Source organism: Apus apus, chromosome 4 (genome assembly GCF_020740795.1).
Source record: "Apus apus isolate bApuApu2 chromosome 4, bApuApu2.pri.cur, whole genome shotgun sequence".
NCBI lineage: Eukaryota > Metazoa > Chordata > Aves > Apodiformes > Apodidae > Apus > Apus apus.
In genome coordinates this window covers 22,977,000-23,000,141 of record NC_067285.1, presented here as the reverse complement: position 1 = coordinate 23,000,141, position 23,142 = coordinate 22,977,000, and the positions used below count along the sequence as shown (strand labels likewise).

The 23,142-nt window shown below is 37.9% G+C and overlaps 1 protein-coding gene across 1 annotated transcript in view; it reads right to left on the bottom strand.

The window, feature by feature from the left end:
- The window catches only part of LRMDA (leucine rich melanocyte differentiation associated), a 641,174-nt gene extending 626,502 nt beyond the window's left edge, over positions 1-14,672 (bottom strand). Inside the window, exons 1-2 of the mRNA XM_051619408.1 lie at positions 14,604-14,672; positions 10,153-10,253 (exon numbers count right to left, since the gene is read on the bottom strand). Coding sequence (XP_051475368.1) covers positions 10,153-10,253; positions 14,604-14,633 — 131 coding nt within the window. The 5' untranslated portion in view covers positions 14,634-14,672. The remainder of the gene's footprint in view (positions 1-10,152; positions 10,254-14,603) is intronic.
- Positions 14,673-23,142: the final 8,470 nt, after the last annotated feature.

Below are 23,142 nucleotides of genomic sequence, written 5' to 3'. Positions count from 1 at the left end.
AGTCCTTCACTTGTTTCACAACAGCAGTGATGAGGAAATACTGTCTTAGAGTAAGAGAGATTAAGGAAGTCAGAAAGTAAGAACAGTCCATCTGATTACATACTTATAGCATGCTCTTTATCACGCTCTTTTCTTCAGCCCTCAATCCTCTAACAAAAGTAGTGCTCAGTCTTAAAATCTAGATAGCCATAGACTATGCAGAAGTCACTAAGATGTTACTTGCAATCTACTGACATTCTTTGAAAGCTAGAACAAGTGCATCAAACTATTTCTCCTCCAAATGCCAGTACCTTCCACAGATTGTGGTAGTCTTCCATTTATTAACTGATTTTCTCTCCATTGGACACAGGTTCCTGTCATTCAGAACAGAACTGAAAGCAAAACTAATTTTTCTTTAAGACTGATTACAGTTCTTACAAGAGGAGCTGGACTAACTGCCAGTGAACTAACCGTAGCAGCCTGCTGCACCCACCTCATTCAGGACAATAACCCCTCCAGGTACTCAGAGAACAAGTGCAGATTGTGTGGATTAACCCTTCAACATCACTCCAAAAAACAACTTCAGTCTCACACAGGAAACCAGATAATGAGAAAGCAGTTCACTCCTCACTCATTCAAATACAAAGAAAATTATGTGATGCAAACATCAATTCACTGGGAAATGCTTGGCTTCAGTCAAAAGGTCTTGTCAACAGCCTTGAGCCAATGGACCCTTAATATGACACCCAATCTCTGTTCAGGTCCAGGGAGTTTGTTACTCACCTTTGTTCAGCAGTACAGATTTCACCTTTACTCATGACTGCAACAGTGCCTTAGATGGATGCCACCAAAAAAACAACTTTGATCATCCATCACAACAACATTCACTACCTTTATTCAAGCATGTAGAAGTTCAGGTTCACAACCTTATTTTACTTAATGTCAAATTGTGCAGATGTTTACCAAATTTAACAGCTCTAGTAATTCTCCCAAGACTTCTCCAGTACACAATATGAAAACACACTGACACCACCCCACCCGCCCCCCAAGCCATTATTCAGGTAACAGGCTTTTGCCCAATTCTGGCACATGATACATTCTCAAGACAACTCCTTCCACAATGTTAAGCTCCTTGAGAAAAGCAGAACAGAAAACAATCTTATGTTCTGATCTGTCAGACACAGTAAATCAACGGATAATGGCCAGCACTGGGGTCAGAGGTATATATACTACAGTGTTTTCACAGCCCGTTAGTGACTATGTGGCCATAAAAAGTCAAGCAAGGATCAACGGACAAAAAGAGAGGCTGTTGGGACTAAAGAAGATAACAGCCATGAGAACCAGATTAAAATACAACAATTTAAGTTTGTCCTTACATATAACAGCATCCTTGGCACAGTATGCTGAAATCGGTGAGATATTTAAATACATACCATAAGCCATTACCCAGGCATTTTTTAAATCAGACATTCACTGGTCCCTTTCGTATCAACAATAAACCAGCAACTGCAATTAGACAGCATGAAAATATACAAATCACAAAACCACACACAAATAATACTTTGTAAAAGCAAATAGTCTACATTTAAAGTTGATAAAATAATAAAACACAGAGATGGCTAGTGTATGTGACACAAGGTTCATCCTAACAGTTGTGGGTTTTTTATATTATTCAAAGAGGATAAAGAAGTTTTCCTTATACGTTACCCAGATCACATCTGGTTCCCACTGAAATTCCACTTTTCAAAAGGGGGAAGGCATGGTGGGAGGGAAAAGGAAAGGAAGAAGAAAGCCAAGAGCTGATTTAGCTTTGATTGTCTAGCAACTATCAAAATAAAATTAATATTTGAAGTCTAAATTTCTTTTTGTTACTGGTAAGACTCTCTTTCTATTTTTACAATAGCCATACACCTATAAAACTTTATCTTATACAACTCCCTAGGTATTACCCTTATAGAAAGCGAACCCATCATCACACTTGTCTTCAGACCATCTAGTAGGGTAAGACTATTTCATTGTTATTTTAATAGAAAGATAATTATGCATAATGTAGTCCATAGTGATTAACGAACATGTAAGACTTCATCTGAAAGACCATCACAACTGTAAATTTTAAATAATTTAAATTACTCCTTGTGTATAAATATTTCATTTAGCAAATTGATTTCCAACTGAATTGCTTCTGAAGAATGACCACCCTTAGCCATGTTAGTGTACATTTCTTTTCAGATATTCATAACATTTCAATGTTACTTACAAAACAGCATCTTGTGCTAACTGTAGGACATGCCTTTTGCGTAAATTTTAAGTACCCATCTCAAAGTACAAACCCACTCATTTGAATGTGATACATTAAGGCAATAACAGGAGAAAAATTACCAAGATTTAATACATTTCAGATTGCTTATCTGTGGAAAGTACTCTCCTTTGTTTCATTCTCTAAATATAATACCATTTACCTTGAAACAGTGAACTATTTAAGTTATAAAATTTACAAACATTTGTAAACCACTTCTCTCACGCTAAGAAAGAAATCTCAGCTGCTACTAGACATCTTTTTTAAAAAAAGCAATACAAAAATCTTCAATACCTAAACATATTAATTCTCTTTTCATATTGTAAACTGTGGTCATGCTTGAAAGAAAACAAAAAACCAAGGAGGGTGAAACAGATTAACTGCATAGCTCGAATACGCTTATTTCAGACAACATACTATAAATCATCTTGAAACAAAACAGGCAATTATAATGTGCACAAATGTTATGATACTCTGCATCTCTACTGGTCCAATGGTTCTAAATTACTGAAACTGATGGCTGAACAAGAGCATACTGTTTCAACACACTTGGATTACTTGAACAATTTGAATTCTTTCCTTAGCTATCCAATGTTACGTAGATCTTTATGATGTCAATAGACCGATGGATTTATCTTAGGTAATTCAGACCACATCCAAGGAGATTAAAATATATGACCAAAATTTCTGTAGCAATGCATTTTGCTCGTGAAGAATCAGGACCTTTTCTTTCCTTTCAATACTGTAAGGATCTAAAAATAAAGCAAGTACATACATTTTATTTCAAAGAGTTCAATGAGGACAGAACAGAAGCTTCTTTCTCCTTCTAATCACTACCCCATATTCCAATTCTCTTCACTTCAGGGTAAAAGAAACAGAAGCGAGGGCCATACAACAGAATTATTTCAAAACACAATCAACTATTTGTAAACAACGCTCTTTCTCCTACGCATCTGCAACTGCTAGTTGTAAGAAAAAGCAGCAAGTAAGGTAAATCAATTAGCTTGCTAATTTCTCACCCTCATTTATTTAGCTCTGCACTGTATTTGTTGTAATTGACTATAATTATGTTAATTACTAACTCCAGCATAATTACGGTATTTATTGTCACTGAGGACACTATGTACCCAAAGCAAAGCTGGCATTTGTCGGGCATCAAATAAATAAATAAATAAATAGAACCACACAACTGTCAGGAGGGGTTTCTCTGAAAACTGGCTGATACACCTCCAGCAAATGAAAGGGCAAAAGAGATTTTATGCAATGCTAGTTTGAAAGCATCGGTTCATTAAGGATATTAATTTTCTGATAACTACACATTTAAGCATGACACACTGAAGCAGTATCTACAGGATTTAGCAATTATTAATGCGTGACAGTTTCAAATGCTAAGTGAATCAATTAAACAGCAGCATTCACAATTTGAGAAGAGATAACTGCTTCATAACTGCCTAAGACTACAATTTTCACATGACAAAAAAGGGCCATTCAGGCTCCTTCAAAACCTGACAGGTCAAGAAAGAAGTTTGAAACAAAAGCACCTTATAACCATCATCTCTCCTCTTTACTTGTCAGATCAACTTTGCTAGTGTCTCCGCTGAAATGGCATCACCATGCCAGCTGCCACAAGGTGATTTTTCATGTCTTGTCAAAGAAATCTTTTATTCTATTTGCTCTGCATTAACATGTTACATTTATTGATCAAGCCCTTTCTGCAGCCACAGCAGGGCACTGTGCTCTTATGCCTAAGGGGACTTTGATGTCCTGGTGACATTCTAGACCGAATAATGCACATACTAAATGGATTTAATGCAGAAATGTGTTTGTGCATGACAGCTACATTAATAACAGCCCCTCATACTGATAAATATGCAATTGCTACGATTAAGAGTTACCCAATTATGGTGAAAATATTTCTCTACCTTACAAATAAAACCATCAAAAAGTTTTAACAATAGTGCCTTTCTTCAACATTTAAAAATGCTACAAAGATCAGTCTAAAGGCTTTTAAAAATATGTCATGCTTTGTTTTGAATTCTGGCTTTTAGTTCCATCTCTCTCTTGTTGTTCATCTTCCTCTTCTGTGTGTCTTATTGCTGCACAGACTGGGAAGGCGGCAAGGAAAAAACAACAACAAAAAGAAGCCTCTCTTTCACACATTCAGCTCACAAAGAGAAACATGCAGTGTAAAACTGAAGTCCGATTTCAAGCTGCCACTTGCATATTCCCCCAGGCAAGATAACAGTAGGAAGAAGAAACAATCTCCAGTCCACAGAGAGGATATTACAAATCCTCAGCCTCACAAAAGTCATGGAGGAACATTCCAGACTAGGATTAAAGTTCAAGGGGATGTTTTAATACATACATCCTCTTAATCGGACAGAGGAAAACATGCACTAGCACACACTGTGCAAATTATTCATGCTTCTAGCAGAAATAATCTGCACCCTAGAGAGAGGGAAGGGATATCTGTATCTCCATGAGCACAATTATTGGATTAATCCTCCCTCATTGGCCAAGATTAAAGATTCACTCTCCCTTTCGCTTCATAGCTCAGACCCAGAAGAAATATCTGTAAGAAAAAGGAAAATAACTCGAATGTTTAAAACTACTGAGGACAAAATTGTAAGATGGACTTCTCTGTGACTTGAACTGCAGATGTTATTTATAAAAACATGGCACCTATTTGTACAAAAACACTGACATAGTTACTCAAGCCCCACAGTGCATTTAGCCTTTAATGTGAAAGGAGAAATGTGGCACAAAGAAAGTTATTTGAGACAAATAAAAGAACTTTCAAATAGGGGTTTTTTTCCTCTCCACAAGACAGCAAGAAATCAGCAATCTAGAAAAAATTAAATCTTTGTACTTCATCCAAATCGCTACTCCCTACCTGCATTACATCCTTCCCACTTATTTATTCCTTTCTTTCCTTCACCAATGATTATTATTCACCTTTTTTTTTTTAATTCAATGAAAACTTTACTTTCCAATGATCAACAGCAGTTTTTCATTCCCCCTTGAAAGCCTTTTCAGCAAAGCCTCTCAGTAATACTAACACTGGCACATCAGTGACTTTCCCTCCATACTCTGCACTTTCATTAAATGGGAACTGGGGAATGCTTTCCACATATTATGAAACAAAACAGTGGCCTTTACAGTACTGTTATCAAGGAAGGCTATCAAATACAGTTGCCATGAGAGACTCAGGAGCAGATTTCCAAAGCAAAACATCTCTCCTCCTGAAACATGACTTACTGAAAATACACGGAGTAAATAGTTCATTTCTAAAATAGCTGAAAATCATTATCAGTAACAAATCAAAAGAACTGCTACAACTCAGGCCATTTTATAATTAACACACCAATAAAGCCACAGAATCATAATATAATTTAGGTCGGAAGGGGCATCTAGAGGTCATCTAGTCCAATCCCCTGCTAAGAAGCAGAGCAACTTCAAAGTTAGATTAGGTTGCCTGGGGCTTTGTCCAGTTGCACTTTGAACACCACCCAGGATGGAGGTCCCACAGCCTCTCTGGGCACCTCTTCCACTCAACCTTTTTAATTGTGAAGCCCTTCCTTACAAACAGTTGGAAATTCCCTTGCTGCAACCTGCGATGACTGCCATTTATCCTTTTGCTGTACATCTAAAAACAGTTTGGCTCCACCTTCTTCACAACCTCCCATTAGTCCCAAAAGGAAAGAAAAGCCATTAGAAACTATTTTTAAAGATCTGTAAGGAAAACAGTGTAAGAAGAAATAATTAGTAAGTGGACTATAGTGGTCTGGGGTTGAAGGATTTCTGTCTGCCAGAGCTGTAAACAGGAGGAAATCCAGTGCTGATTATAACTCACGTGCTTTTAAGTACACACCATTTTTTTTCCTTTGCCCCATACACAACACCTAGAGGTGCCACACCTCTTTTTTCTCTAACATCCCCACAAGAAGTTCCCTTTTGCCATTCACCTCTGTCTTTCCTTTTCCTCCTGGGAAAAAGAGGAGAGCCGTAATCCCTGTGACTGGTAACAGTGGCTTTGCTCTGGCTGCCAGAAGAGAGAGTTGGGTCTATGTATCACTCATAGTAATCAAGAAGAGATACCAGCCCTTGCAAAAAGGCAAACAAGAAAGACAATTCCCTTAAAGAGCAAGTTTTGTGATTATTTAATCAAGTGTTGTTATTAGATTTACCACATCTGATGCAAAGACAATTAGGCATCTACACAGGCCCTAATTTAATTTAATAAAAGAATGGGGCCCTAGACTAGGAAAAATGCTGAAGCCAGAAAAAAAATTGTGAAAAATATACATTTTCTTCTACTAAATTGCCAATACAAAAGAACTAACAACAACCCTTCCCTCCTCCAATTTAGTTCTCTGGTTCTGTGTAAATTTGTGTTTACATCGCACCCAAAAAGAAAAAATCAGAAAAATCTGAGTAACAATAATTACTTTTCTTTGCAGAAAACAAAAAGAAAGACAGAAGTGCCATAACAACCAGTAATAAATTAGAAGATATCTCTACTTTTTATCAAATGTGTATCATCTCAACAAGTTGTTTGTTTTTGAAAAGAGGGCAGTGGGGAGAAACTCCTTGATTTGTACAAAACAAGCTGTATTTCCCAGAGAGACACAACAGCATCTCTTGAAATATGTTACTAAGGGATTAGCTTGGCAAAAGTTGTTTGCATGTATGTCAAAAAAGACAGCATTTTTAATAATTCTTTCCCACTTTATTAAAAACATCATCCAGTCTTTCCACCCCTTTTCCAGTACACCTGGACAAGCCTCCGAAAACACACATTTACAGTGGAAAGCCTTAAATGGCAAAAAAAACACCTTTCCTGGCTCTATACTGACTTCTGCAACAAAGTGATCTGCAACACAGTGGCATCAAAATCACTATCAAAATCACTACAGCAATTTTGCAATCAAGTATTACATTATATCACTGCATAAGAAAATTCTGTGACATCTGTATCATGCAGTACAAATACATCTTTGGTGAGAGTCTCACATGGATAAGTGAGTATGTGTGTGCACCAGAGAGACTGCAAGTCTACAACTGCACACAACTCCTGGTTGAGACAGGGCAGCGCTGTCTTGCAAGAAGGGTTTGCTGCCAACTGTCTACAAAGCTGAACATGTTATACCAGACAGAGATCTCTCTCCATGCAACTACACCCATGGTAGCAATATCAAACAACATGACTGCAAATACTGCTGCCCACAAAATAAGAAATCTTCCCTTGAAGCACAATTTCTTAAATTCTTAAAGTAATTGTTATGGTGTCAGAAATTCTATTGACACTTTAACATAACAGAATTTATTGCCTGCTACAGAAGGATGATTCCTTCCTGAATTACACTTGGCAGTAACCATACTTACAGGGGATAGGACACAGAAACCCTACATGCAGAACAACATTAAAAAAGCTTGGTAAGTACTTATTTATGCCTAACACTGAGACCAGGCAAATGTTGAATAGTTCAACATTTCTCTGGTTTAAATGCAGTCTGAAAATTTAGTGACCACTAAAATACTTTTTTTTCAAAGAACACCCCCAGATGGTCATCTAATAATGAATCATAGTATAATGAAAACTAATATCTTCACTGCAAATAAATACTGTGCCAGCAAAGCACAATATTAATCTTTATGTTTTTCTAGATTTGGATCACCCTTGGTGTCCTTCACTGAACTTACACTTTACCAACAGATAGCAATTTTTTCTAGAAAATCAGACGCCTTTTTAAAGAGATGTTTAGATTTTCTTCCCCACTGAAAACAACATATTAAACTTTACAAATTAAGTATTCACCGATAAAAATTATAAAACTTGTTATTATGCTACAGCATTGTCAGATTTTTCAAACAAAAATATCTGTTTAAAGGAGTCAAAAAATATCTTACTGTTTACACTTGCTTCAACAGCTGCCCAAGACGTCTCTTCTGTATTCACATTCATTTAAGGCTATGACATTTATTATATATTTTATCTGACTCTTTCTTTCTATAATATGCAGACACAGTATTCACATATGAGTGTAGACAAGTCTGAAGAGCTACTGTATAATAAATACTTCATTCCTAGTTTCTAGATGCCTAGTACATCTATCACCGCTCAAATAAGAAAACATTACTGGTCTCATCATATTTCATATTAGCTTCCCTAAGCTAAAGAAGAAAATAAAAACAAAACAAAAAACAAACTCAAACAAAACCACACATCCTAGACCTGACTTTTTTGCGTTAGAATACTTTTACAGCTTTACAACAGTAAGCTATCCTGCATCAAAAGTCAGCTTTAGCTACCCCAAAAACTAGCACTTTCTTTCATGTTTCCCCACAAATGATTTTAACACGCTTTTTTTCCCCCACAAACCCAAATAAAACCAAATTATACCCCTTCTGAAAAATAGGCTAAGTCATAGAATTTTGGATAGGGAAGGAAAGAAGAGACAAAAACACAGACTTGAGAAATATATCACCAACTGAGCTCTCAATTAAAATACGAACTAATGACTTAGAGTTTCAAAGTGGAATTTTACATGTAGATTTAATGTTACATTTTATTTTATGAAATAAAACTAACTCAGATGAACTATTCTTCAAATCATGTATTAAATGAAACAAACTTTTTTTTTTTTGTCCAGAGGTAGTACCTCCAAAGGTGTAAAGAAGGAGCAGTCTTGTTGATGACATGTTAAATCTGAATACACAAGCAGAACTTGAATTATCTTCATGACAAAATGAAAAAAAGGCCATTCAGTTGCCTCCCCCAGCAAAATTCTTTCTTCTCACTACAATTTCCATAGAATCATTGAATCAGCCAGAAGTAAAACAGAAGTGCGTGCGTGTGCATATATATATATTTATGTATTTATTTAATTCATTAATTTTTGTATGTATGTATAACAGAAGTATAACAACCCACAGATTTTTTAGCGCCTCCTTTGCTCTGCTACCTCTTGCATGTAGGAATCAGTCTTTCAGAGCTGACAGTGACTCAGGATAACATTTATGACTATTAAGTAAGTTCAAACCAGTGCTTGCTCTCCCTAGGAGAACAAAGCAATGGCACACTACTTCTGTGTGTCTTTCTTCTCACAAGCAGACACTAAGCTTACCCTAAATAAAAAAAAAGAGGAAAAAACAAAACCAAAAGAGTCCAACTCTGACACTAAAAAACTATGTTGATTCTTAAACAAACAACTACACTCTGTTCCTTTCCCCCCTCCCCTCACCTACAGAGTTGCAAACTCAAAAGTTACACTGCTGGACCTCACCAGGGTCTCTCGCACAAATTAAATTAAAAAGGAGACTGTAATATCTAATGGGAATACTCTAGAACTCTAAATCAATCCATACATTAAAATAATTTATTTATAAAATCTACCTGCACTTAGTTTTAGCACATAACTACACAGCTGCCCAAAAACATACAACAAAAACACATCATCTGCAAAAAGAGTATTGCAAACCATTTATAGTAATAATCAAAGATCTAAAAAGAAAAAGAAAGGAGCACACACTTACTTGTATTCTGGTTAAGAACAATTCACTGTTTATCTCATTCTTCACTTCTTCAGATAATTTTCCATTATGAGCAGAGAACAAACATAAGCTCTTCATTGGGTATCACTTTTGTTAACACAAGAAATTTCCAAACTCACCTGGTTATTTGTATTCCAGGTGTGCAAGAAAAGGAGACAAACATTGCCTACAAAACAGCATCACCCACTTGGTAAGAACTAAATGTAACTGACACATATGTATGTTTCTATTTTTAAAAAGAAACAATAATAATAACAACAAACAGTCTATTTTTGGAGTTGATGTCCCATATTGCACTTGAAACTCTATATAATGCCACATACCTTAACAAGTTGAAGCTAAGATCTAGCCTTTTTGCCATATGTCCATATATTCTTCCTAGGAATTCTGGAATTTCTTCACAGTCTTGACTAATGTAGGATACCTAAGAATTGGGAGCAAAAAGGAGACATTTTCATAAGTGGATGATTTAGTTTTCTGTCCAGATTCTGTCTCATTGATCCAATGACATAATACAATATAGTAAATCTTTGTTACAGCTACATCAGTTTCACTGCTATAGAATCTATCACAATCTCACTTTCCTATTGATACAATCAGCTTAATATTTATTACATCTATAGTCTTAAGTACAATGTGTTGTTTCCTTTCAGGTAAAAATAATTTTATCAAATACATCATATTTCTTCTATTCCACTGTTAATACTTTGACCTAACATTATTTTATATTTTCATTCTGATACACTCCAGAATAAGCTTTTTTTAAAGATCAGGAGCAATTCAAAGGACTTTCTCATTTGCCTCTCAGTATAAAACACAGTAAAAGATCACTTTGGAAACTCTGGTCCAGAAATATCTAAGAAGTTTGCTGTCAATCCATTCTCATAGCCATCCTTTGAGGAGATTATTCTTCCTAGTGACATGCAAGAGACAGAGCAAGAGGGCTACCAAAGACGTGAAAAACCAAACATGCAGCTTTTCTCAAACAGTTGTGCAAGTCTTCATGATTTCTGGCTTCAATACCTATGTTCAGATCATACTTCTTATACCAAAATACTCATTAATGTCTTTTCTTTCTTTTTCATACCACCCCATCTAACTCACCTTTAACAAACATAGGAAGAATTAGTGGTAGCAAAAATACAGCCTACTCAGGCCATTTGTTTGTTTATTTAGCCAGAATGAAGCCAGCAATGATACTTCCAGAAACACACAAAAAATAAAATAGCTACACTATTTTAATGCTCTCTGCTGTATCGTCTTTGATTTGATTTCTTCAAAGAATGCCCACAAAGCCTGCCACACCTACTGTCATGAATTCTATACATCTATATTGGTTCATCCACGTCAGACTTTGCGCTAAAGAAATTCTAATTGCCCTTAAGTGGCAATTTGCTAGTTAGATCTCCACATTGTGTTAGACCACTGTCTATAAGTTACTGCTATTATATCAATATTTAGTAGAAAGCCAATTTCAAGACCACATCCCCTTAGTCTAGAAGATGTTAGATGAAAAATAGGCAAAAATCTCACCATTTGTTTTGATAGTGTTTAACTTGCTGTTGAAACAGAGACTCCTCTGCAGAACAGACTGACGGTATGTACTTTTACAAGTTATCCTGGTCTCTTACACTCTAAAAATTATTGCAGTCTGATAACATTATATTGCATCAAATTTAAGTAATTTTGTTCAATAACTTCAAGAGCTAAAGCTGACAACAGTGAAATAATTCTTACGAGCAGAAAACAACTAGCTTGAAGCTCAGTTTAACTATTTACTCCCCTTGTGAAACCATACCTGCTCCAGCATTAAATTCCGCTACCAGATATACAAGACTGGCAAATATAAGGGAAAAAGGGAAAGGAACTGTTTTGGTTAGTTTGGACATAACAAAAACTGTTTTGCAGAATTTCTTGAATTAAATATGGTTGGTTTTTTTCCTCCAGTTTTCATCCAAGACAACTACAACACACTCCACAACATACATTCAGGTATGCATACAAGAATTGCTTCATTCTTCACTGAATGGTAGATTTCTTTAAAGTATTACTTGCAAACCCTTGGAAAAACACATTAACAGCAGAATAATACTTTGTATTAAGCATTCAGTTTAACAAAACATGTTGAAATAGAAATGAGACAAATATGATGCCTACTAACATTAGGAGGGCAAGACCCTCTTGAGAATCTACGAACACAGCAAGAGCACAGACCACTTTGTTTTTCACGCAGGGAAGAGTGGTGGAGAAGAAGCAAGAGACTCTGACCTGCATTCCCACTGCTTCAGAAAACCTGGACATAAATATTCTAGTTCCAAAAGAACAGAAGTTGAAAAAAAAAGTTCATGTAACAGTGTTTTGGAGCACACAGGAGCACAAAATACACAAAGTGTTGCAGGGCTTCAGCCTTTGAACTGTTGTAATACAGAAATATATTTGCATAACTGGTACAAACAGATTATTCAGATATTTGCCGGTTAAATATGGTTGTCATGACATTATAATGCTGAGGCCTTGTAAAAGGAATTTTACTTCCACAAAGTGTACTTCAGCACACTCCATTTGAAACAAATAGATTTATTTTTCCTCAAAGTACACAAACAGCATTCAGCTTCAGATCTCTACACCTCACATACATGTATTTGCTTCAGACGCCCAAGAAATCTCTTTACTGTAGGAACAGCAGCAACTGCCAGCAATGCAATACACAATAAGCCTTTTTGAACAAGTTTTTATTTCCCCACACTTCTCTTTAATTCCTGATAAATGCAGGTATAAAACAAGACTTTAGTAGTCTGGACAACAGAAGAATAACTTTTCATCATTTTCATTCTTTCAGTTCAAAATCATTTACCCAGAAAACAATAAAAAGTACATAAATCAGTATTATTTCTTTTGCATCAGTCACAAATACCCTCAAAATGAGAATGAGACACGTGCAGGGATGTCATCACTGAGGGATGAGAGCAAGCATACTTCTCCCAAAACACCTCAGCCGTTTGGGTGCAAGACACATCAGTAATGGGAGATTTCTTAGATTTGTCTATACCAGTCACAGAACATCACATGGGATTAAAAACTGGATGCAGATGTTTCCATCACCTAATTCTCCAACTCAAATCTAATACAGGTTGGTCACAGTCAGTTATTCTAATATTGGTGCCCTGGTCACTATCCCATTGAAACATTCAGAAAGTTTTCCACAAAGTATCAGATAGGCTATGGACATCTCAGATATTCTTGCAGACACACTGTATGGAATTCAGGGCGAAAAGGTGTTTTTACAAAATACTTAAAACATAATTTAACCAGTCAATAGAATGGCACATCTCTTTTGTTTGTTTCAGAGGATGCTTCCATCTAATCTCTGCAATCATTTACAACGATATTGTAATCTTAATAGCTCATAAAGTAACATCTTTATTAAATATGTCACCAAATAGGTCATGTATGAACTCCAGACATTGCAATTCCCTTCAACTGAAGGGAACACACATCTGGAGAATATTTTCAGTCAGCTGATCATTATATTTTACTATATGCTGTTAAAAGATTGCATGTTAGGCACCCAGTCACATTAAGAATATGCTTCACTTGAAGGGGCTCAAGGCATGCTCAATGGAAGAAGGCAGCATGTTACTCAGTGCACCGCACAGGCCACAGCAACCACTTCCTGCAGCAGCTGCAAAACTAGCCAATTGCCTCCATATCACACACACATTTACATGAATTCCACACTGAAATTGCGACCAGATTAAAGAAGCAATTAGATGGGCAGCACCCTGGTTTAATGGCTAACCATTTTCAAAAAAGAAGGCAAGCTTAATTCATTCTTTATGTGGGGAAAACCCCCCCATATTTTGCTAGTTTTAGTCACAGGTTCAGCAGTAAAGACATCAATTTTAACCAGAAAAAAAACTTTCAACAGATAAATAAGACAGTGGCTAAAGGCCCGTAATTCTTTTTTATTTCCCAACTTCTCTCTTAAACCAAAACGAAACATACATAGTGTTTACTTTCAGCAGGAACAACATTTAGCATATTTCAGTCCTTCTTCAGCCTGTTCCTGCAGCCACTCAAACTTGAGAGCGGCAGAGGCCAAGAGCAACCGGAGGTCGCTCTGGAGCGCCACACGATCCTCCAAGCACCGGCCCTCGCATCCGGCTCCACCGCCAGCTGCGGATCTTGCACGGGAGGAAACTGCAACAGCCGCGCTGCTCCCACAGCAAAGCCTCGGGAACACGCCTGTTGCATCTGAGCAGGCTACAGAAGTAGCAAAAGCGGCAGAGTAGGAGCCCTCTGTCACCAGTTCCCCCGGGGCTCAGTTAAGAAAGAGCACTGCCAGTGCCCAGACGCACACCACCAACCCGTGCGAGGCCCAGCACGGCCCGGGGCGGCACCACCTCCCCCCTGCCGTCCGGCGCTTTCGGGGGCAGGGACGGCTCCTCCGCTCTCTCCCCGCGTTGGCCTCGGAGCAGCCTGTTTGCTAGAGAGGCCACACCTGAGCAGCGTCCCGTACCGCGGTGCCTACGTGTGGCTAGGAACTAAAAGGCCCCGGCCCCATGAGACCCCGCCGCCCCCCACTCCCCCGTGAGCCTCCCCCGACCGGTCGTGACAGAGCCAGGACCCCGGCCAAGCAGCGGGGAGCCGGCGAGCACTTCGGGCAGCCGCTAACAGTGCCGGGGGCGGGGACGCGCCGGCCGGGGCGGGCTGCAAGCGGCAGGTGGGGCCGCCGTCGCTCCGGCCCTGCAAGCGGCGGGACGCGGACACTTACTTGGGCTCCGCTCACCACGACCCCTGCCATGGCTGCGGGGCGGCTGCAGCGGGGCTCCCGCGGGCTGGGGCTGGGGCTGGGCCGGAGCCGCCGCTGCTCCCTCGCGGCAGTCAGCTGACGCGGGCGGAAGCGCGGGCGGGGGCGGTGGCAGCGCGGGGCTCCCGCCACCACCTGCGGCGGCCGCGGGGAGGTCCGCAGGGGTCCTGCACCGCACCCGCGCCGCCGCGCCCCACGGCCAGCTGTTGCTTCAGCCCCCCAGGTCGGTCGCCTTGAGCCCCGGCCGCAGGCTTGCGGGCGGGACCGTCCCGCGGAGGCAGGACGGGTGCCCTCCAGCACAGCACGTTGGCAGAGGCCGCAGGCGAGAGCCCGGGGCTGGCGCGGGGCGAGGATCGGTGTCTGCCGGCCCCAGGCGTCCCTCTCCGGCGGCTGCTCTGGGCCCCGCTGCGGTGCTTCGCCTGGAGCGGAGGTCCACATAGCCCGCTGCCGCGTTCCAGCACTCGGCTGAGACCGCACCTTTGGTTAAAACCGTGGTGGAACAGGCCCTGGAGGATATGATGGATATAGCTGATAGGTGTGACAGTGACGGAGGGCTTGGACAGGGAACTGGGTTTTGGATTTCATTCATCATAAGGAGCTGGATGACTTGGAGGGTCATCTGGACTGGCTTTCCTCCTGCTGAGCAGCCCATTAACTTGGTGGCATAAAGCTTAATTTGCCTTTGAAGATGTGAGTCACTGGTAAAGCAGCGTGTGCAGAAATAATCCCACACTATCTACAGGAGAGGTCCTCATCCTCACAGTTATATTTTTTGCCTCTAGAATATAAGGTAATTTGTCTGGAAAGCAAAAATAACCTTGGAATTATTAGAAATACCTGTCAAACCAGTCCTTCCAGGGCATGAGAATTTGCTAATGAAAATGATGGCATGATGGTAGGTTATCATGGGTGAGGCAGAGTATGGAAACTGAAGGTTTTCGGGAAGAATTTTTTGTGAGACTTTTAAAGATACTTACGTTTCCCAGGTTTGGATCCTAAATCCTATTAGTTACCTACTGATTCAGCTGCCTAAGCACCTTTAAAAAGCTGGCTCTTCTTTCCCTTTTACTGCTAATATAGCATAACTCACACTTGCAGAAGGCAGAGGCACATGTGAGAGGAAATACGTTTCAGGAGGATACATATTCTACGCTGCAAACCACTTTCCATAGCTTATTCAGCAACACAGCAGAAATGAATACTATAGTTGCAGCTCTGCCTCTTAATGTCAACAGAATAAATTCTTGCTACAGCTGTGGCACTACTCCTTCTCTAGAGCCATTCTGCCTTTTATGCTGTCTGCTGGGCAGGAAACAAAGCCAAAAGCTGAGGCAAAAAAAAACATTTTGTACCACTTTTCCCTCCCTGTTATTTTAAAGTATTGTGTTAATAAAAACAAAAACAACAAAAAAAATCATAACAGTCAATGAACAAATCACGTCATTCTTTTGCATGGATCTAATTTTCCTTGTATCATGTAAAACAGAGCAGAATCAAACCCTTCATCCACAGCAAATAATCTGATCCTACAAAGATGAATAAAAGTTCTGTTTCTCTAAGGAAGAGTTCTCCATCAAGGCATACTTGCTAGTTCAGGTCATCACTCAGCACGCTTCAAACAATCAGTGCCTTTATTTATTTATTAGATTATATAGCAAATAATGTATGCCAAGGAAAACAAGTACTATGTGAACTCTAATTTTAAACAAAGGGATACATTCTCCTCTTTCTGTATCTACCTCTTTTTTTATCTCTCCTTTAGTTAGAAGGATGTGGTTCCCACCAGAACGAACACATGCAGCTCAAGGCATAAAGCAGCCCACTGCTGCAGTTAGCTGTATTTGTCTTAATGGAGTAAATTCAGTTCAATACTATACTCATGTAAAATTGCAATACCTATATTGAAAACAATTTAGCACATCATTATCTATATTATAAGTATTAATTTTAGTGGGGTGTTAGCTCTCACTTTAGAGATATCTACAAAGAAAAAATTCCTACCTGAACAGTTTACAAAATAGCACACACAAACAAAAAACAAGTCTTTTTTTTCCAACTTCTTACATTGCCAATTGCATTAACCTGCCATTGATCCTCCTACTTACTAGGCAAGACCTTGTCTAGAGGGAAAAGTTGCAAGTGTAGCTCCCTAAACTGGGTGACTTAAATTGACTTTATCATCTCTTCAATCAGTTGAGCTGAATTTTGTAAATTACAAAAACAGCTTAAGGAGGTGGCAAACTGTTTTAAGTGCATCTGGCTCATAATCAGTCTTTTGAAACGAGTTCAACGTTTTCTTGTACAGACATGGACTAGTTTTTTACCTGCCATGGATAAAATAACAGATCCAAATCCCATGGTGTGTAACAAACAGGGAGTGCTACTGACCACAGTGACAAAATGGGCCTATTATACTGTACAGGAAGTGAAAAACAAAGCTCTCTAGAGCAGGGGAATGGACAGAGAGAGGACTGTCCTAATATGATGCTTCCTTAAACTTTGAAAGCTTACATCTTGAAAGTCCTAATTCTGCTGCCACTTTCCTACAGGACGATTGGCACATTTCTCAAACTTTGATTGTTTTGTTGTTGGTTTTATTTTGATCTCTGTGTTCTTCCCTAACTTGTAAGCACCCAAAAGGCATGAAAACTCACAGCTGAAACTGTCTAGCACTGAAGGAGTATTTTGTAACATTCAATCTGAAACTGTAACAAAGTTATAACATTGTCTCAGATTTCAAACCTATGAGTCAATGTGCTCATTAGTTTGTGTCTCCTATTATTATGGAGCTAAAATACATTACAGTGCTATATAAATAGGGGAGAGCTTTTCTAGCCTTTGAGCCTGCTGATCATCAGTGTCACTTTATACAACAGATTCTAGATGATTGGGAGGCTGCCTCTGGTTTTAGAATCTTTTTCCCCTTACAATATATCTTTATTATTCTGAGTATCTCAAAACACTACTGTCTTGATTCCTGGCCCCACACAACCTGAATCATCTGAATGTTTTCTTCAGCTGTGGAAGAGCTGCCTATATGAGTAAAGATTTAGAGAACTAAGTTTGTACTTATAGAACACATTTTTGTTGGTAGTTGCTTAGAAGCTGAAAATTTTGTGAGGATTCTTTGTACAGGTAGAAATAACTTATATGACAGTGGCACTTACCTAACCTTTGAAATGTCTTTTTTTTTTTTTTTTCTTTTTTACTGCATGCATATATAAAATATTTTTTAAAACACTTGTTTAATAAATTATCAGTTTCACTGCACAATGAGAAGAAGGTAGCACTTTGAAAATACTGCTAAAACTGTTTGATATTACTTACAAAGACAAAAACAACTTTTTAAAAAATTAATTAATCAAGTTTTCTTGTGTATCACTACAATAAATGAGTTACTAATATGCTCAGTATATATATTTTTTAATATATAAACACACATATGTATTACAAATTAAGCATACCTATTTATTGAGTAAAAAGCACTAGGTGTTCAAAATAAGATAATACCTATAAACCAGCCTCCAAACAACAGTGACCATGGCAGATATATGCCAGATATGTCCTCATTTTTTTTCTAAGTTCTTCATGTAATAATAGAGCTTTAAGTCAATTTAGCAGTCATTAGCTTAGAATGCATACACAATTACAACCAAGAAATTTCATCAATCAACTGATTAAAATAATTAGCTAATACATGCCAGTAAATTCAGCATAGCAGCAAGCACCACATGAATTATATAATTTTATATAAAATCTATGCATACAGTTGTTTTCCTATCTTTAAAGAACATTCTAAGTTTATAAGAAGAAAAAGTACCAATCCTGAATGTTTTAACTGAAAGTTATACAATTATTTCAAACCAAATTCATCAAAATTATGTTTTCTAGCTTACAGGTCACTATGCATGTATGTCTGCAGGTGTGTGAATACAATCATCTTGCATTTCAGAGTAAGTTAAACAACAAAGTATTGTCTTCTTTAAAAAAAAAATAATTTCTCCTGACAAAATGGTGTGTTTGAACAAACAGTTTTCTGAAGCAAAACTTTTCAGGGAAAAAAAAATTCCAACTAAATCACAGAATTCTTCCAACTTGACCATCAGAAAATTTGGCTCAGAGTTCACCATTATAACTAATTTTGTTGATACTCAAAATGAAAAAGTTGTCTCAAAATATTTGTTGATTAGTGTCTACAGTGATACAATGTTAAATACAGAGTGAATCAATTTAGCTGAAAGAGGCTGTAGTACAGAGTTTTTTGGTGGTATAACTAGAGCAACATTTTATTCATACATAGTTTCATTTACGCCTGTTTTTAATCACAGTTAAGGATGATGTTTAATGTCCAAACTGATAACTTCAGATGTCTCCCAGGAAACAGTATCCCTCGCACTCTCTGCTGCGAAACACTCAGGAAAAAAATAAACATGATGGAAAGAAGTTAAAATACACCAAAGTATGTAGTTTAATCTTATTGACAAAGACAGAAAGAAATATAGTAATGATCATGTCATTTGCCATTCCTAAGCTAAAGTGCTGGAAATTAAGTTTCTCTTTTCCTATCTCCAACCTATTTCTTATATTGCTGCCTACAAAGACATTCAGCAGCCAACAACAAACAAGTTAAAGGGATCTGAAGCGCAAGTTGTGCGTGTACAATCAATACACTAGTACACCTCTTCTGAAACTATGACCGTGTGGTCCAGTGCTACAAAACCTGAAGATAAGAACATTCAAATTTTTATTATTATATTTTTTCCTGCTGATTAATTAAAGTTACAGTAGAGTGATTTTATTTTCCTTTTTTTCAGAAGTGTTTGCCCACACTGGTGTGTTTGAAACTCCGCAGGATATATTTGTCCAGAAAAGCAGCCAAGGAAAATTGGTTATCCATCGGCCCATATAATACTTCAGAGTTTGCTTTGAGTTTCCTGCTGTTAACTAATGGCTTTGATTTACATTTTTCCATTCTTGTGAAGACTCCTACTAGAAAAAAGACAGCTAATATTTTTACTTTAATCTCAAGTTTTTGCTTTTTTGTACTTTCTTGCAACACAGAAGCAGAGCACCCAATCTGATACATTTAATGAGAAAACCTCTTGCATTTTGGCTCTTTCCTCCCTGTTTCCTAGCAAAGCAGAATTATGTCTATAGGATATATTTAATTATTATTTTTGTATTATATGGGAGCAGTGCAGTATGAGCACAGAGAGAATAAATGGTGAATGAATGCAGCTCTGTCATCAGCTCGCTCACTGCTTTATGCCAAAGGCACCTTGAAGTTCTGCATGTTCTGATGTCTTTAAAAAGCTTCCCTTCACACCCTTGTTAGCATTCTTTTAAGGTAAGGTTTTTTTTACAGGCTTTATAATGCAACATATTATAAGCAAAGTGTTTTCAAAAAACAGAACAACCTAAAAGCCTTTATGACAGAAGGAAACAAACAAACAAACAAGCAAAAAAAAAAAAAAAAAAAAAAACTGCATGAAATTTTTATCCAGTAATCTCTTCTGGCTTCCACTGAAGTAGAAGTGTTGACCATGGTATGGCACGAATACAATTAAAAATCCCTTGTTACATTATATAGTGCACTACGGATATTAGGCTAGAATTACATTTAATAAGTGACACCTTCTACAACTAAGACATAGCAACAATTAATTGTGCAATTTAATTCTGTCTTCTCGTAATATATGTTATGGTATAAGGGTTGGTTTGGGGTTTGTTGGGGTTTTTTTTAATGTGTATGGGGGTGTTTCCTTTAGACTATAGAATGGACAGAACTAAGTAAATTTAACTCAACCAGGTAAATTATCACTAAGTTCTTCAATGTACTGTATTACCAGAGCACTTAGCATCTTTAAATGCATTTGTTCTCACCCTATGCCAGGAAAACAGAAAAATCTTCTTCTTCCTATCCTACAGAAAAGGAACTGAGGCACAGAAAGGCTAATTTACTTGTATAAAAACTTATGTTCATTATCTGTAGCCAGCTAGGGAACTGCACCTATGCCCCCCAAGACCCAGGCTGATACCCTAACTGCAGACAATACTCTGTCTTTGTTTATCCTATTTGGTATAAATGCACAGTAGGTATTGTATAATAAAAGTTATTATTTTCAGCCAGGAAAAGAAGTGAGCACAGAACCATCACTTCCTTGCTCTCAGTGGACAAAACATGCAGCAAAAGGCTATTCCAAGATGAAGGGTGATTCTGATTCTCTGTGTGTTCCACCTAGAGTATATGGGACGCCAAAGAAAGATGCCAACATAGGATATCTACAAGCTCTGTATATTATTGTAGGCTTTTGACATGTTGCCAGAACTAAATTTATAGTACAAACCAAAGACAATAAATTGTATTTTTCAGTAGTTTGTAATTCATACAATCTAAAAGTTTTTTCATAAAGCCAAGAAAAAGGATGCCAGGATTATCCTCCTGCCAATTTGCAAAGGCCTGTTGCTAGCCATGGAGGCACAGAACTTATTAAAAGATCATAAGATTTTTTTTTCATTTGAAATAATTCAGTAATCTTTGTATTGAAGCTATTGCTACTTTTTCTCCTATAATTATATGTTGCACACATACACAGAGATTATTTTTTTCAAAGCATAAAATGACTGACTGACAATGAACCTGGAGTGCTATACTTCCCTACAATCCATTACATATATGTGACTTTCAAGTTGGCTGGCTGCATTATCGTGGGAAAATAAATTGCACTACTGATGCAACTCTACACCATTGTGCACCAAAGCTGGCTTACTCATAAGAGTGCAACAATAAGGGCTGGGGGAAAAAAAAAAAAAAGGATTAAAGCTAGGATAAAGTCTAATTTTTGGCCATCCAACATAGCCATTCTACTCTAAACAACAGATTTTAAAATTTTAGAAGTTCAGCAAGATATTTTCTTGTTTCAGGTCTCTGTCACAATGTCTGGAGCAGTGACTGTCTCTCACACAAAGACAAAACAAAATTCTTGCAAGAAATACTTGAACACAGAGATCAAACAATAAAGGAAGCTGCTGCAGAGTCCAGAGGAGCTTGTAGCTGAGCTGATCTCCCTTGTTCTAGCTGTCTTGGCAGTTCACTGTAGAACTAAAATACCAGACCAGCCAGAAGTGTTCTGTTGTTTGGTTTTGTTTGTTTTGTTGTTTTGTTTTTCAGAAGGAACTATATTCACCCAACTGATCCAAGGAGCCACAATTTGCATCTTATTTTGCCAACAATGCTACATAATAAAAGAGACCCAGCTATAAATAGGCATATAATACTGAAAATACATGTTGGAAGAGGCCCTAAGACCCTACACCCTTAAAGATGGGTGTATTTACCCAGAGAGAAGACTGTATGATCAGGAAGGAGATCAAGCCAAAGTGTGGGAATACCTGACAATATCAAACAGGTTCCTTCATTACTTCTCATGGCCCTGTTTTTTAATCTTACATCTTTGAGCTGGTTATACCAGCAAAACCACAGCATTCCACAGAGATAAAAGATATGTGATACTGCTGCTGAAAAGAGAGCAGTAAGCATGTATGCGGTCCAATGAGAAGTCAACATAGTACAGTTCAATATGTAATGACTTCTGTATTTTAAGGAGCAAATGTCTCAGTTCCCTATTGTTCAGTTCTAAAGCAAGCTGCTATTTTTCATTATACCTTTTAAGTACCAAAGTTTCCCACAGAAATGTATGGAAGTTGCTAACAACTTGGATGGCTATGAAAGAATAGAGCTCAAACAAAGGCCACCATCCTCTGCAGTTTGTTAAACAGCAACTTTTTCCATTACTCACTACTTTCATCCACCCATCCTTCTGGGCAAGGAGGGGTAAATATAGCCCAGCTAGCATGAATTCTGCATCATCTAGAGACACCACTAGGAAAAGAGCACACACACATGATGCAAGAGGGAAGAGCTGAAAGTTACAGATGTACAGTCTCTGCAAGCAAGATACTGTCAATTAATATAGAGAGATATAAACTTGAGAACTACAAGGTTTTACACTTCTTGGAGATGAATGGGCATGAGAAATCAAGGTGGTTTAGTTACATTTGACTCTTCTTGAGTCTTCCTGCTGGTGACTTGAATGTTTTACTCCTCTCTTTGACTCTCCTTGCATGCTAATATAATACCTTAGAAATCCTTCAAATCCAATAACGTGCATAATCTCCTTTCCTAGGAAAGATGAAGAAAATAGAATGTCTAATTGTTGATTGTAGATTCTATAGTACCTGCTGGACTTCCAAGATATTTCTGTCTTAAATTCTCCAGTCCTGCATCTAGCACAATTCAGTCACAGAATGTTCATTTCTTCCAGAACTAGAAAATCATGCATAAGGTAGCAGAAGAGCAAAAGAGCCCAGTGCAGTTGGTAAGGTATTTCCTGCAGGAACTACTCTTTAATAAGAAAATGGTTTTACTGTGAACAGGAAATATGAAGAAAAAACTCCAACCTGTGCATCAAGTGGTCCTGCAATACTAGGATTAGATTCACTA